The 16,033-nt window shown below is 48.8% G+C and overlaps 1 protein-coding gene across 3 annotated transcripts in view; it reads right to left on the reverse strand.

Annotated features, from left to right (window-relative positions):
- The window catches only part of LOC139407039 (BTB and CNC homology 1, basic leucine zipper transcription factor 2b), a 96,594-nt gene that overhangs the window by 13,254 nt on the left and 67,307 nt on the right, over positions 1 to 16,033 (reverse strand). For all 3 annotated transcript variants that reach the window (XM_071150333.1, XM_071150335.1, XM_071150332.1), the window contains exons 2-3: positions 12,369 to 12,623; positions 1,276 to 2,844 (exon numbers count right to left, since the gene is read on the reverse strand). In XM_071150333.1, coding sequence (XP_071006434.1) covers positions 1,276 to 2,844; positions 12,369 to 12,611 — 1,812 coding nt within the window. In that variant the 5' untranslated portion in view covers positions 12,612 to 12,623. The remainder of the gene's footprint in view (positions 1 to 1,275; positions 2,845 to 12,368; positions 12,624 to 16,033) is intronic.

The following is a 16,033-nucleotide window of genomic DNA, read 5'->3' on the forward strand; positions in this document are numbered from 1 at the left end:
CAAATGCTACGGATGCAATAGTTTCAAGATGAAATTAAAGAGGCATCAGAGGCATTCTGTATGAAGAAAAAAAAGGATCATTTTACATTTCCTTTTGATGGAACAAAACCGCTTTCATCCTGATTATAATTGTCCACTTGACTAGGCTGTATTCTATTTATCCTTAGTGATCTCACAGTAAACAACAACAACATCAACAACAACACCAGGGCTGTTCTGCAGTCAGCCTGGAGGACATCGGTTGTCTGGCTCGATGGATTAGGGGATGATTAAGGGATTGGCCATCCATCCTTGTCAGCAGCATGCCAGGCGCTGCAGGATGCAGTCTCATCATGACACAACACGGAGCAGCCCCCCCCCCCCCCCCTCCACCAAACCACGTGCACAATACAGCTACATCCTGTTTCATTACACTGTTGTTGTCCGATCGCTATCGCAAACATACCGTATATGCTTTAAAGCTGTGCGTAACACAACATGGCCTACCTTGCGTCTGTCACATACATTATAAGCTATATTTGTTTATAATACAACAAAGGCTACCTTCGCCTTCAAGTAGTGCAGGTGTATTGGTGACACAGCATACATGTATACAGTGTACATGCCCAAGCGATGTGGCTCGACAATTAGCAGATGCAGATTGTGTGGAATTGGATTAGAGATGTCAGGTTTGTGGAGGGATAATATCAGATATTTAGCCTGTGACAGCTAAGGGGGACAGAGATAAAGCCACAGGAGAACCCCTTCAGACCCCGGACCTTAGAGAGAACCCGGACTCCTCCCCAGCTCCGGCCGTCTACATCTCAGTCTATTAGCCCTTCTACACACACCAGCGCTTCCCTGTCCATAGGATCAACCAATCACAGCCCTCGACACGACCACCGCATCCTCGGGAGTGTGTGTGTGTGTGTGTGTGTGTGTGTGGGCTCAGACTGTTCGAGCGAGCGCGTTCGGTTTGGACCCTCGCTCCTATTCAGACTCATTACACAGATCTCAAACAGTGCGTAAAGCCGATTAACATTATCAAGGCGCATCTGTGCCCCTGTTCTGTTCACGGTGGTGTTGCTGTAAATCTGTTATTGAAAGAATAATACTCCTGCTTCAATTACATGATGATCTAATGACTGTGAATGCAGACCCAGAGAGCAAGGTCACTGTGAGATGATGATTTGTCTTCAAGGTGGGACTGGGTGTGTGAGGCATTGTGTACAACATGAGAGAAGGCAGTGTGTACAACATGAGAGAAGGCAGTGTGATAGTGTTAAATTCACTCACCTCTGGTCCCTGCTCGACTCGGCACGACTCGCTGTCACCCTCGGAGAAGGATCCCGACTCGTCGCTGGAGTTGGTGCCGTACGACTGCTCGCACTTGATCTTGGGGCGCACCTGGTTGAAGAGGGCATCTCCCCCTATCACGCCCTGGTCCTGCTGGTCGGTGGCGAGGCGGAGCGCCACGTTGGAGCACGGCGAGGAGGAGAACTCAAACTGGGGCAGGCTGCAGGGTGAGCCGCCGCTCCCGTCCTCCGCGTAGGAGTAGGAGGAGCAGGAGCTGGAGGTCCGCGTGCGGGTCTCGGAGGGCGGCGAGCGCGTGCACACCTTGATTGGTACTGGGCAGCTGGTGTTGGGCCGCGGGTGGCAGAGGAGCGGCGGGGGCTCTGTGGTGGTGGAAGCGAGGGTGGGGGCGCTGCTGGGAGAGTAGGTCTGTGAGGTGGGGAGGGACTGGCTGGCACCAGCCCACAGACTCTTTGGCGTGTGCTCTGAGAGCTCCATCTCCAAAGAGTTCCCACCGGGGTAGGAATGCGCCGGGGTGCCCAGACGGTCGCAGGCCCCTGAGGAGGAAAAGATGACACTGCGGCGGTCCAGCTCCACTTCCTGTTTGCAAACGCCGTCGCAGGAGGCGGACTTCAGCGACGACAGCATCGGAGGGAAGCCGTCCACTACCTTTGGGGATGTAACAGACAGGCCCAGCTCCACTGCAGTGAAAGGCCTGAAATCTCCCTGAGTGGTTTCTTTGTCTTCGGGGCAGACGCTGGCGAGTCTGTTGGCGAATAGCTGTTGTGACAAGTTGGGCAGACCTGGCAGGTCCGTTCCTTTCTTGAAGAAGGCGCGGAGGCAGGTGGGAGACTTGCTCCTCTTGACGGAAGAAGGGGATACCACTGGGACACTGTCCAATTCCATGGCTGTCACGTCGTCCTTGTCATGGCCATCCTGCTCGTCCCCTGACAAGCACAGCGAGATGGCCTCTTCCTCTGCCCGAGGCTCCACTTTGATTTGAGCCACCGGCGGCCTACTCTGGTCCCGGACCGCCCCGTCGCTGATGCCACCGCTGGTCTCCTTAAATAATAATGTGCTTGGAAAACCTGAGGTACTGGTGTGTGAGGAGGTGTCGTTATTGTGCTTGTTGCAGGCCCACTGGTACTTCCTGTATTTGGGGCAGCGAGGGAGGTCCGACGCTCCGTGCCTGTCGAAGTCCAGCCGTCCGTCTGCGAAGTCGCTGGGCACCGCCATGGCTAGCGGGTCCGCGTCTGGTGCTTGCCGCAAGGAGGCCAAGCATTCAGCGCGCCGCCGGGCCCGGGGGGAGGCAACCTTTGTTGTCGTCTCAGACTGCATGCTCTCGTCCTCAGGCTCGTGGTTCCCCTCAGCCGGCGCCACCTTGCGGCACAGCAGCAGGCCATCCTCCTCGCTGCGGAGCTGGGCCTCCAGGAAGCGAAAGCACGAGTCCTCCAGGTTGTGCATGCGCAGGAATTCGGCACAGCGGATGACCTCCTGGATGTTTTCTCTGCTGAGTAACAGCTTAGCAGTGTAGGCAAACTGCAACAATGGGGCGAATCCCCTGGCAGTGACCTGCGAAAAAACAGGGAAATTGCCAGCATTACCATCAGCACTGCCATTGTTCTGAGCCCTGAGTGTGGTGAGACAACCCGACAGCTCTAATGACCATAAACAAACACTTTAAAAGTACCTGTTAATCTTTTATCGGGTCAGCACCGAACTTTCTATACAGCCTAGCAAATAAATAAAAAAACAGTGGTGCTGGGCTAGCTGGCTGGCTGTGTCCAACTCCCATTTTATGTTGTGTCCAACTCCCCATTTTCATTACAATAACCCTTGTGGCATACTGACATTCCACTGGCCCACCAGTCTGTCTGCCCTGCCGCCCCGCGGTAGCCTATCGCTCTCCCCCGGCAGTTTCCGCCCACCTCTAGTCTTGTGTGGTGTCGACGTACAGTGTAGGACCATATGGATTGCAGCTCCTGCTGCTGCCTCACTTTCAGGTTCAGTCCCCTGCAGCCCCTCTGAGGTGAAGTGCCTCTAAAACCTAACGATTATGCAAGACAGTGGCTGATCTTTACTGCAGCCATATGGAGTAAACTAGGATGAGAGAGGGAATCCTTCCATTTAGACTTAATGCTGGATAATTAGGTAAACTCCTGAGACTGCAGAAGCTTGGCCGCCCTCTACTACGGTTGTTGTTGAAGACAGAGAGACAGGAGGACGGAGCCAGGCTAGCTATTCTGTTTGGTGTCTGTAGAGAGAAACCAGTGTTAAGCTCAATTTGAGAGACACATCCCTTGCGCAGGCAACAGTAGCACACAGTGCTGTTTACCCACAGCTTCTGATGGCGAACGCACCTCTGTTAGGGGCTGGCTCGAGGAATGCCACGTGAAACTACACAAGGCAAGGTGTCCTCACAAACACAACTACGAGGGTTTCACTTTGAGCGGCATTGTTCAGCAAAGCACGTTTCTTTGTCAGAGCGATGTCAAGTTCCCGGTAACACTTAACGGGCTCTCTCAATGTGTTTTTAATGAGCAGGGAGCAAAGGCCCAGTGTTTACTGATTATTTTTGCTTTCCATTGTTGGTAGGAACAACACAAGATGAATTCCCTAGGTGTAATGGTATTCCCTCTGTCTGAGAGAGAAGACTGCCCCGCTGCCCACTGTCAGCAGTAGAGGCTGCAGGCAAACCGGCACTCCAATGCTCGGTGCCACGCACCCTTCTAGTAAAACCGGATATTCCCTCCTCAGAAATGAAGCTCACAAACCACAGAAATTTGCTTTTGGAAAAACAACTGGGCAGTGTATATAAGGAAATACAAACATAGAGGGGGATTTTTTTTTTTTTTAAAGCCTGAGGTCATTCAATCATTCCTAGCAGAAGGAATGAAATCACTGAGATGTGTGTTGATTGTGTTGGAGGGATTATTCTAAATGGGTTTAAAATACACAAGATTGGGCCTCCCGAGTGGCTTAATTAAGGCACTGCTAGCTGGGCCACTAGAGATTCTGGGTTCGAGTCCAGGCTCTGTTGCGATCGGGAGACCCATGGAGCGGTGCATAATTGGCCCAGCGTTGTCCGGGTTAGGAAAGGGTTTGGCCTGATCAAACAATAACACGAGATACACTCACCTACGTATTTACTTGGACAGTGACACTTATGAATGCACCTTATGTATTTAACCCCGCCCATTAGAAGATGTTACAAGTATTACCGCATGGTACGCTATTTGCACAGCCCGCAACAGCAGGGATCTCAAGAGGGTAGTGTGATCATTCCAACGCATCACTGGGGACACACTGCCTGCCCACCAGGACATCTACAGCACCCGGTGTCACAGGAAGGCCAAGAACATAATCAAGAAACCTGTTCACCCTGCTACCATCTAGAAAGTGGAGACCGTCCAGGTGCATCAAAGCTGGGACCGAGAGACTGAAAAACAGCTTCTAGGCCATCAGACTGTTCAAACAATCACCACCTGCCGGCCTCTGACCAGTACCCTGCCCTGAACCTTAGACACTGTCACTAGCCGGCTACCGGCTTTTTTGATTTGATTTAGCCTAAAGCATGTTTAGCATGTTTTGGGGGCATGATAGTTATGCCTCTGTAACTTTTTCACTCATCATTATTCTCGATTCATTCACGATTATCCGTAATTTTACACGGGTGGGTGTAACCCTGAATGCTGATTGGTTAAAACTTATCCCACAAGTTACCACCGGCTAAATCTATGACGTTAAAATTCCTATTCACTCTGTTCCATTTGACTGCGCAATCCACTGACTCATCAGCCCAGCAGGGCAATTTATAAACTTGAACTCCATTCTAAAAAGCATCTAGACGTTATCTCACATATCTTTTAAACTAACATTTCGTTTTCAACAGCAGAGATTTGTATAAACCTTGCTGCCAGTCTCTACGTCATTTTCAACATTGTTTCAATATTCAAATTTGATCTCCGGCTGTTGCATAGTAATGAAGGTGTCGGGAGTCTGGATGAGACATTCAACCAGGCGGCTTTTCTCAGATAATTGAAATCATGAATCAGCATCATTTGTATAGATATATACAAAGAAATATCAATAGAAAACAGGTAAAACTAAACGAAGTGCAAATAGTTTGCAGTCTTTACAGCTTCAGTGCTGGAAGTGATTGTGTTAGCTGTGTTGTTGGCTAGCTCCTCTGAACAACAGTGTCCTGACGAGAGAGCACATGTTCTATGCCAGGTGAAATCGCACCTCATTAGCTCATTGTTATGGATGTGTCCAAATAAATGTCACTAGAAAACGGCTTAAACAAATGCAAATGCTACTGTTGTTATTCTGGCTGCACTGTTTGACGTGACTATAAATTAGCCATAGTTGGCTAGCTAGCAAGCAAGGGATAAGAATGTTGCCAGACGGTAATGGAACATTTAGAACGAACGACTGGGTTGTGTCCAAAGATATAGAACAAAAAAGACTGAACGACTGGGTCGTGTCTCTGGCAAACGGACCGATAGAACGAACAACCAGCCAGCTTGGGTAGCAACCCTAGTTTTGTGTCAGGACTATATCTTGTGGAAGGACGAAATCTTATGAATAAATACATAAAAATACAGTTTTGAATATATGTAAATCATAATTTGAATAAATTGGTAACCCATTGTGTGATAATGCCGTCGAAGCCGGTGTTTGGAGGATATATTGGCACGGTTTGACTGCCGTCGACTTTGTCTCGGACCTAACAACACCCGTGACAATATATCCCCCAAACACCGGCTTGTCGGCCATTATCACTTAATCATGGTAGCGTCCATGTTGATGTAGAAGTGTTCAGAAACATATTCTATTCCTATTTACAATAAAAGTGACTCCAAAAATTATACAATACATTACTTATCATTCCTCTCTATTGGGCACAAAATAATCGGAAACACATCCAAAACAAACTGCAAATGCATCCAACAAGTTTGCAGTCACAACCTTGATGTAGTTGTTGCATGATGTTGATGTTGCATGCTGGGAATATGGGACCAAATACAAAACGTTTGACTGGGATTTGTCCAAATACACCTTCAAATGGGGGGACTAGATACCTCAAGTGCATTGATTTCTCAACGGTAAAACAGACATGTATGGAAAATACCCTCAAGTATAAGGTGACATTCTGTACTGTCACCTCATATTAAATATTTAATCTCAAATCCAAAATGTAGAGAGCCAAATTAAATGTTTTAGCTTTACAGTCCAAATAAACATGTAGGGGGAGAGTATCCTGATGTTACACACTATTCTGTGAATACACAACTTACAGTGGATGCTTTCAGTTATGCCACACAACAACTCAATGTATATCCTCATTTGAACTACGGACAACCTGCCCAAAACACTATGTGGCATCGTTATACAGTATAATTCAACATTTGTTCAACATTTCTTATGTATACTAAGGATCTTATAAAATACCTCCACTAAGCAGATGTTTACTATAGGATATACGTGCGTGCCTGTGTACGGTGCACAGTGGGAGGAAAGAGGTTTGACTGGACTCGCCACTACTGATGAGCACAGCACCTCTACTATACCACTGCGGTACCACTCTGCCACATCAGTGTGCGCAAACACGCGTGCACACAACACAGGAACACACACACCTCCCTGCAGACAGATGGAAAGAGAGAGAGAGAGAGAGAGAGCGCCTCCTCGCCACGCACTGTCCACCCCTCCCTTCCTTTGACACACCCACAAACAGGGCAGATCTAACCAGCCGTCTTTAAACGTGAAAGTGGTTTGGGCTTAAATGAGGCTGGTCGGCTGGACTTGGCTGGCCCGCCGCATCAGGGCTGCTGACAAACAGACACGGAGCTGCTGCTGGGCTGGGGGGGGGGAGTGCTGAGCGTCGCCGGGATCTATTTTCAGCTTGTATCAGCAGCTGCTGCCTGCGGGAGCACCTCTTTATGTGTGCCCTGCACCATACGTGATTACTCCAGTGATGAAACCAGCACAGTAGCCCAACGAAGGCAAGCGTGAGGGATCCGGAGGGGGAGAAAGAGAGAAAAAGAAGAGAGGGATAGAAAGAAAGAAAGAAAGAGAGAGGGAGAGAGGGAAAGCCACACTAGAATAAATTAAAGGACGAACAAAAAGCAAAGGATATAGGATATAAAGAGCATTTCCTGGTCATTAGTGGATCGACTTTGACATATGAAGCGTTTCAGGCCGTTAGCAGCACTTATTGCATGAGTTAAGACAAAGGGACAAATTAATCAAGGTGACAGATCTGGGCCATTATGCTAATGTGGGCTTGTGGACTGGGTGGATCTGGCCCTACTCTGTGTCTGGGGACCGGGGGGGGCGATACCATTACAGAGTAGGAAGTTATAGCAAGAGTGCATCACAGAACCCTGACAATTCCCATGCCATTTTTGGGAAGTCCTTTTCAAATATCCTTTCATAGACAGGCAGTGTGGAATACGATCCTGCCCCTCTCTCTTTTTCTTTCTTTGTCTTTCTTTCTCGCTCTCACACGCCCTCTTCCTCCAGTCTATCTCTCTCCCTGTTCTTACATCAGCCTTTCACCCCTCTCTGAAGTTGAGATGGTTAATTTATGCAAATGCACTCCAGTGAATTCCTGCATGTCATGCATCCTAATGAGGACATTGCATGGCATGACAATGGAGTACTTCCCCGGGCCGCCCGCCGCCGAGCCCGAAGATAAATACTCCCATCTCCACTGGAGAGTCTACCCGCTAGATGCTTTAATATCAGCTCTGCCGAGTAACCTCGACGACGATGAGTCACAGCACAGCGCTAATGGAGGGAGATACTGCATGGAGGGTTGGCTGCCAATGCGATTTACCGTCGTCGTAGGATGGGGATGGGAGAGAGTGGAGGAGGGAGCACAGGGATAATGAACTGCTGCAGTAGAGCCAAGCCCATTGGTCAGTCTGTTCGGGAATCCATTTAGGCTACTATGCCAATAACAGGAGGGAAATACAAAAGTCATAAAAAGTCAATTTGACGGCTAATGTGAATGAATGCATAGTGTCTCATCTGTGATGAGAAGGAAAGGAACGCCATGTTTTCCCACACTGGGACACACCGCGACGTCTAGCCACAGCTTAGCCGTAACCGTAGAGTTTTATTTGACCTTTATTTAACTTGGCGAGTCAGTTAAGAGCAAATTCTTATTTACAACGACGGCCTAGGAACACTGGGTTAACTGCCTTGTTCAGGGGCCGAACGGCAGATGTTTACCTTGTCAGCTCGGGGGATTCAATCTAGCAACCTTACTAGTCCAACGCTCTAACCACTAGGCTACCTGCCGCCCCAGTAAACCTCCCTTGACAGTGTGGATTAAATCAAACACTGCACTGCTTAATCCTCTTCTAGTTTACTGTCCATGGTGAGACACTGGGGAGGACATGACCCTGCAGCTTTGCTAGGAGTACGCTCAGCTCTGACTTTACACACTGTCCCTGTCTTTACTCTTCAGGATGCTGCACTCTATCCTGCTTTGTTTCTATACAAACGGGCTAACTGCAGAACATTACTGCCGTCCCCCGTTTGAGACACCCTGCTTCTGAGATGAGACATTGAAAACACAGCGCAGCCCGTGGTTAATTGTCTGGGATCTTGTGGGTTAAATCCAGCCATTATAAAACACACAGGGATCACTCTGCAGGCTCTCACCGGGTGTCCCGAGCTGACTGGCTGGCTGGTTGACTGACTGACTGGCTGGCTAGTAGGCTGGGAGGGAAACATAAGCTGCTCAAGGTGCTTCTCAGAGCAGCCTGCTCAAACGGCAGACAAAGAGCCTGTATCCTTACTGTCAGCTGAGCGCTGAGCCCTTGTGCTGGCGGAGAGGAGACCCCCTGCCACGACCAGGGGGGCTTGGCATTAGCACCAGCAGTTACACCAGGGGGTATCGCTAGCGTACTTGTTCCTCTCTCTTCCTTTTCTCACTCCCCTCTCCTCCTCCCTTCTCCCACTCCTCCCCCACTGTCAGTATGGGGAAGACTGAGTTGGAGATACGCGCCCGGCTCCCGCCATCTGTCTAATAAGCTGTAAATGTGTGATAGTCTCCTGCTTAGGCTCCCTGTTTGTGCAAAGCCATGCTGTTGCTGCTCTGCTTCCACCTCACCCTGAGTCCCTCAGATTAGTTAGCCGGGCTTCTGCAGGTGCCGACCCAATCAAGTGTCTGTGGAGGGGGGGGGATGTCACTCACCAACCCTAAACCTCTCAAGGCACATTACATTTCCCTGTCTCATCAGCCACTCATCCGCCATTCCCTCCCAAACCACTTCACCAGGGCTCAAAATGATACTTAGTACAGACTGCCAAATCACTGCAATCGAAGCAGTGTGGCTGGGGTTGTATTTTTTTGTTTTGCTGAAGAGGGAGTTAAAAAATACGCACCAATGGGCCTGAGTCATGACTGAGGGAATTGACAAACAGGAGGCGGTTGGAGGTTTCAACCAACTGCCCCTCTGCTGAATCACAAGGGAAGGTACTGTACGTCCTTAATGTCACACTATGCCCTACATAGTCCACTGCTCTTTGAACCAGACCCCTATTGGCCCTGGTGAAAAGCAGTGGACTATATACAGTATAAGGTACCCCTCCCGATGCATGCTGAGTAAACCAGAGGCCAGAGACGGCTACCGGTCCAGCAAGGGGCCGCCCTCCTCCCTCCTCCCCCCTTTCCTCCTCCATCAGTCTGGATCTGCAATCAATCTTCTCCCGTCTATTCACCCTGGTCAGAGCTGCTTTCCCATACTGTGGTGAAATGGGAATGTACAAAGGACGCATGGCGCAAGTCAGTCGGCTTGCCTGTGTATGAAAGAATATTTTAATTTAATTGATTTCATTATCAAATCCTGCGCCGCATCCTGTGCAATTATTCGCTGCATTAGAATCCTAATGCAAATTCACTAATAATAATCAAATCACCCCTGAGGCGGTATTGCTCACAAATATATTTCATCGGTCGCTGTATATTTACTATGAGGATATATTTTCGATAAGGAAACCAAGGGGACGTGCTGACAAGTAGGTCAAACTGACACCCTCCCAGCCGGGCTCCAGTGGGGTGGTGCGAGCCGGGGATCCAGTCAGACATTACACTTACGCCCAGTTTCATCATGTAGGAGAGCAGCTCTGAACTGATCAACGCGGACTCGCACCGTAGCCGCACTGCTGCCCGCGGTGGCGTGATGACCACTCTTCTCCAGCTGGGGGGGATGACGATGACGGACGGACGACTCTCTGAAACGCCTCTCCTTCATTCGATCTCATATTACATCATACTGGTCCATCTATGAATAGCCCTTTGTTCTGGCCCTGTTCTGTGATGTGGAGGAATGCTCTAATGTGACCCTGTGAGTGTAGCCTTCTATCATCCAATGCAAACCAAGTGTCCTCTGTTTGTTTGCTCTTGCTTGGCTAAGGACTTAAAGGAGACAAGACTTGATTGTTCTACTTTCGTGATCTGATCACGAACAAAGACCTTGACGAACGGGCCCCGTCTCTCTCTCTCGCTCTCTGAAACGGCTATGACATTAAATGGATGATGAGGTCACTAACCGGTTGCAGCACCGGCGACATCGGACTGACAAGGTCATCTGGGAGGAGCGAGGAGTGATACAGTTCGGGGTAGGAGAGGATAGCGTCATAGCCCCCGCAATGGTCTTTGTTTCACATTTCATCTGCAGTGTGTGTTTCTCTCTCTCTCTCTCTCTCTCTCTCTCTCTCTCTCTCTCTCTCTCTCTCTCTCTCTCTCTCTCTCTCTCTTTCTCTCTCTCTCTCTCTGTGCCTGCCTGCCTGCCTGCCTGCGGTTTTCATCAAGGCCTCCTCGGTTAGTTGCCCTTTGTTGCACATAGGTGGCAGCCTTCGGTAGTGCTGGGGAACACAGCCCCTCTCGATCTCTCTGACTGGAGCCAGACCCACCAGTATCAAGGAGGCCTAGTGAGCTAAAAGTTGGTCGGTGCTGCATTGTTGCCGACACAAATCGGTGGGGCGAGAGTGGCCATAAGGCAAATGTGTCAGCGCCTGTGAGTCACGGACCATAAAGACGCGGGTGACAGAGGACCTTAAAACTTGATTGGTGACATCAATGAAATGACCTTCCCTACATGTTGGGACAGTGGCCCGTCTAGACAGGACGGTGTGAGAGAAATATTGGATGAGCCCCAAATGGCACCCTATTCCCTATATAGTGCACTACTTTCAACCAGGGCCCATGGACATTAAAGACACAGGCTCTTTCAGAAACATGTCACTTTCCACACACGCTCACACCTGAAATACACAGCTGCTCATGCATTATGCATAACGCAGAAAGTGTGAATGAAAGGGATTCTGTTTCGGCGTGTGTCGGGGGGGGGGGGCATTCGCAGGAGTAACTGATAGTAACTCACTCAACACATGATGCTCATTGTACGTGAGGCAGGAACGGATTGATCTTTCAGGAGAGATCTCCGCAGCAGAAGCCATTTGACAGGCGTTCATGTTATAAACCTGTGGTGTGTGCCCCAGTTCCGCGCACCACATGTTTGTACGGCATGTGACGTGTAAGTGTGTTAAATAAATACATCTGTGGAGAACTTGAATCACTCCATGACACATGGAGTGAATGACTGGAGGCTGGAATGACAGGGGTGCTGGGAAGAGGAAGCCGAGTGTTGGCTGTGTGAGGGAGAGGACTCTACCTGCGACAGAGAGCTGAGGAGCTGAAGAGAGCAGTGAGCTGAGGGAAAGGTGATAATTGCTAATCATGTCTCTACATTATCTACTAGCACCGTCGCTAGCACACCTCCCTATCTCACTCTCTCGCCTTCAGCTACTAGACCTCACAGATTCAATTAAAACACGTATGTTAACTTGTTTCCTGCCTGGCTGACACCATTCATCTCGATACCATTCCCCTTGACACCGTTCACGGCAAAGTGAGTTTCAGTATTGGAATGAGAAGTTATCAAGTGACTAGTGATGAAAATGGGCCGACGATAAAATAACCTGATTGGAGGGAATATCTAACTGTGTGTTTGACCAGGTGTGGAAACAAAGAGGTTCTTCTGAACGCACAGGGTTTTTATACAGTAGATACGTACCTCTCCAGGTAGACTGAGGAACAAGCCATTCTCGGCCTGTCGAACCAGAGCCTGCGAGAAGTACTCTGAGCAGGCGGCCAGCACGGCCCTGTGGCCGCGGAACTCCTTGCCCTCCACCAGGACAGTCACATCGCACAGGATATCCTGCTTCCGCTGGTCGTTCAGGCACAGGAGGATATTGGTACAATGAACCGTCGACTCATACACGTACATGGGGGCTTCAGGCTTCTCATCCACGGACATTCCGCTCACGCCCTGGAAATAGAAGCACAACAGGGGGGGGTCAGCTTTCAGCATAATGCGGCCGGCCCTGTCGGTGAGCTTGCGCATACTGCAGGGCTGACATCAGTGGCCCTCTCCTTGCACAGCCTCATCCCACCCCACCAGCCCCAAACACAGTCAACCCCATGATTCAACACTTGCACCACGACGAGATTAAACCGCCTCCGCTTAGCTCAGCATTCAGCTCTACCCTCTCACTTCCCCCTTCCCTGGTCTAGCATCAACACACACACACGCACGCACGCACGCACGCGCGCGCACGCACGCACGCACGCACGCACACACACACACACACACACACACACACACACACTCGAGTCACAGGCACTTAACACATTCCCTCTCATATACACCCGTGCATGCAAACACACAAGCAATAATACAATCCTCCCCCGTCCACACACACACACACCTCCACGTAGACTCCTGTAGACAACCCCACACACAACCCAATCCTGACCTCCTCATACTCCCAAGCAAACACACGCACGCACGCACGCCACTGTGCAAACAGAAAAACGGCTTGCATACCTCACTGCACACAGACACTGACATAGCACAACAGAAGGCTTAGTCTCAAGGGTGTCGTCCTTTCACACAGGCAGCAAGAAGAAAAGGCCACATGCTGGTAATCTATCCAGGTTGGGAGGGATCGCGACGATGAGTGGCACTCGAGCACACTCGGCACAGAGTAACACGAGTCTCGACAGGGAGAGGAGCGAACACCCGCTACACAAACACAACTCCAGCCTCCTCACCACCGCTGTGTAAACTGTGTGAGGGAATGCAGTTGTTCCTGTTGCTTTAAGCCATCAGAAGGCTGAGATTTGGCAGGGAAGAAATGCACACGGTCAAGCTATTCAAATGCGTTTCAATGTTATCAGTTGTCCACATACACAGTGCGGTGAGAATCTGCAAAAGGGGATCTTTTTTTGCACTCAAACAACGGCACGTTTGGACGAACGTTCCGTCTCGAGTGACTATGAAATAGGAAATGACCGAAGAACAATGTAAATGATCAACTGAAACCATTTTCAATCACTATAGAAACCAAGCGATGAACACAAATAGTGCCTGCCAGGCTGTTTTCCATCACATAATGACTCTTCACTTCCGCAGCGCTGGCCACTAACGTAAAGCTAAAACATGACTAAATCAGAACTACTGCGTGACTATATAGTTCTTTCAAAACACATCATCATCATAAGAAGTCCTGCACTGGGAACCGGATTTGCATTTACATGAAGTCAGTGCCAGCCCGACTTTCCCCTCTGCTCACCCCCTGGTGATTGATAGGCATGAAACTATCTTCCCGCAGAGAAGTCATATCACTCTTTCAACCCCTGAGTTTGCTTACCCGACAACCCCTACTTCATTCCTGGTTGTTCACGTGGAAGACAGACCACTTTGTGTACATGTAGCGATCAGTCACATTAAATTGAGTCCCTTGTGACCGGCCAGACCGTGCATTCCTTAACCTTCTGACACCGTGCCGCATTTGAAAGAGTCTTGGCTCTCACTCAGACAGGCAAATATAATATCGGTAACACGACTCCAACACACCGCCTCGCCATAGGGGGGGGCATTGCTGGTGAGAATGGAGACTTCTCCCCTGGCAAATGGAAATGTCTCTGTTGAAAATGGGAATCCTGCCTCGCAAATGGACGTGGACCCGGGTGTGCTGTGGACACTCTGGATCTCAGACGGAGGAAAAAGCTAGTCTGCTGCACCGCAAGGGTAGTGAAATGCCACGCATGTCCAGGTTCTTCTACAGTCCACACCATGTAGTCATCAACTACCTGAGGGATAGAGTACTGGCTGTTACCTCTCCAGGTATAAAAAAAACTGTTACTACACCAGACATCATTCCAGGCTAGGATATCATATGTTTTCCATGCGGGGATCCCCTGTCCAGACATTTACAGTGGTTGTCTGAGTGGCCAGCCCTAATTATTGTTTCTTTTTTTCCACCAAACATTTCTCAGTTGGCTTGGCAGGATGATGACCTGTCTTCCAAGAATAATGTCTCCAGATGTGGTTGCAAGGTTCATAACAATTCAAACATGCTATTTCTAACCCTGGAATGGGCATTCGCCTTGCTTCCATTTCAGACTGTCTGTTTCGCAGTGGGGAAAGGAAAATACAAGGGATATATACACACACACACACGCACGCACGCACCACAAAATAGCTGGCTATGGTCACGTTCTGATTCGAATTGCTGAGGGATGCAAAAGCTCTTTTTCTTTTTTCAAGGTTCGTTTTTTTCAACCGTAGCTCTTTTCGCTAACCGACGCAGCTAACCGACGCAGCTAACCGGCTTTGTAACTAACACTCCTGCACAGATCAAAAAGCGAGTGAGGTGAGTTTCCTGACACCCGTCAACAGAGCTGACTCCAGGGGCTTTACCACAACTCATTCTCCCGAAGCACTAACACAGATCTGAGTGGCACTGATTAACACTAATGAGGCTGGAGAGGAGTCAGTTCTCGGCTCTACACTTCACACATCACGGTTGAAACGTTACATATTCTGTACATGCAGTGGAGTCTGGAATGATTGACGTCCTTGATAAAGACGAGCAATAATATAATAATTCTGAGTGAGAAAGTTACAGAGGGTCAAAGATCATACCTCCAAGACATTCTAACCTCCCCTGTTATTGGTAATGGTGAGAGGTTGGCACGTCTTGGGGGAATGATCTTTGACCCCGCTTAATTCATGATTGCCATGATCATGGTAGCATCCACATTAATGTAAGTGTTCAGAAACATCTTCTTTTCTGATTTACAATAACTCCAAAGCGACACAATACATCATTTAGTCTTCAGTTCCTATTGGGCAAAACATAATCCGAAACACCGCCAAAACAAACTACAAATGCATCCAACAAGTCACAACCTTGATGTAGTCATTGCGTGCTAGGAATATGGGACCAAATACTAAAATGTTGACTAGTTTATTTATATGAATGTGTAAATACTTTTAACCTCTACCTTTATGAGAAAAAAAACATGTAAAAAATAACCTCTTTCTCTTTGTATTTGAATTATGTATTTTATAGAGTTATTATTGCTAATCTTTAACAAGGGTGTCAACAATTTTGAACTACAATGTATATACACGCATGCACATACACACATACACATACACAATGTACGTACGCACGCATGTGTAGTCCTCTGCCGCCTGTGACTGGAACGAATTGCAAAAATCGCTGAAGTTGGAGACTTTTATCTCCCTCACCAACTTCAAACATCTGCTATCTGAGCAGCTAACCGATCGCTGCAGCTGTACATAGTCTATCGGTAAATAGCCCACCCATTTTTACCTACCTCATCCCCATACTGTTTTTATTTATTTTCTTGTCTGCTCTTTTGCAC

The sequence above is a fragment of the Oncorhynchus clarkii genome, chromosome 4 (assembly GCF_045791955.1).
Source record: "Oncorhynchus clarkii lewisi isolate Uvic-CL-2024 chromosome 4, UVic_Ocla_1.0, whole genome shotgun sequence".
In the NCBI taxonomy this organism is placed as follows: domain Eukaryota; kingdom Metazoa; phylum Chordata; class Actinopteri; order Salmoniformes; family Salmonidae; genus Oncorhynchus; species Oncorhynchus clarkii.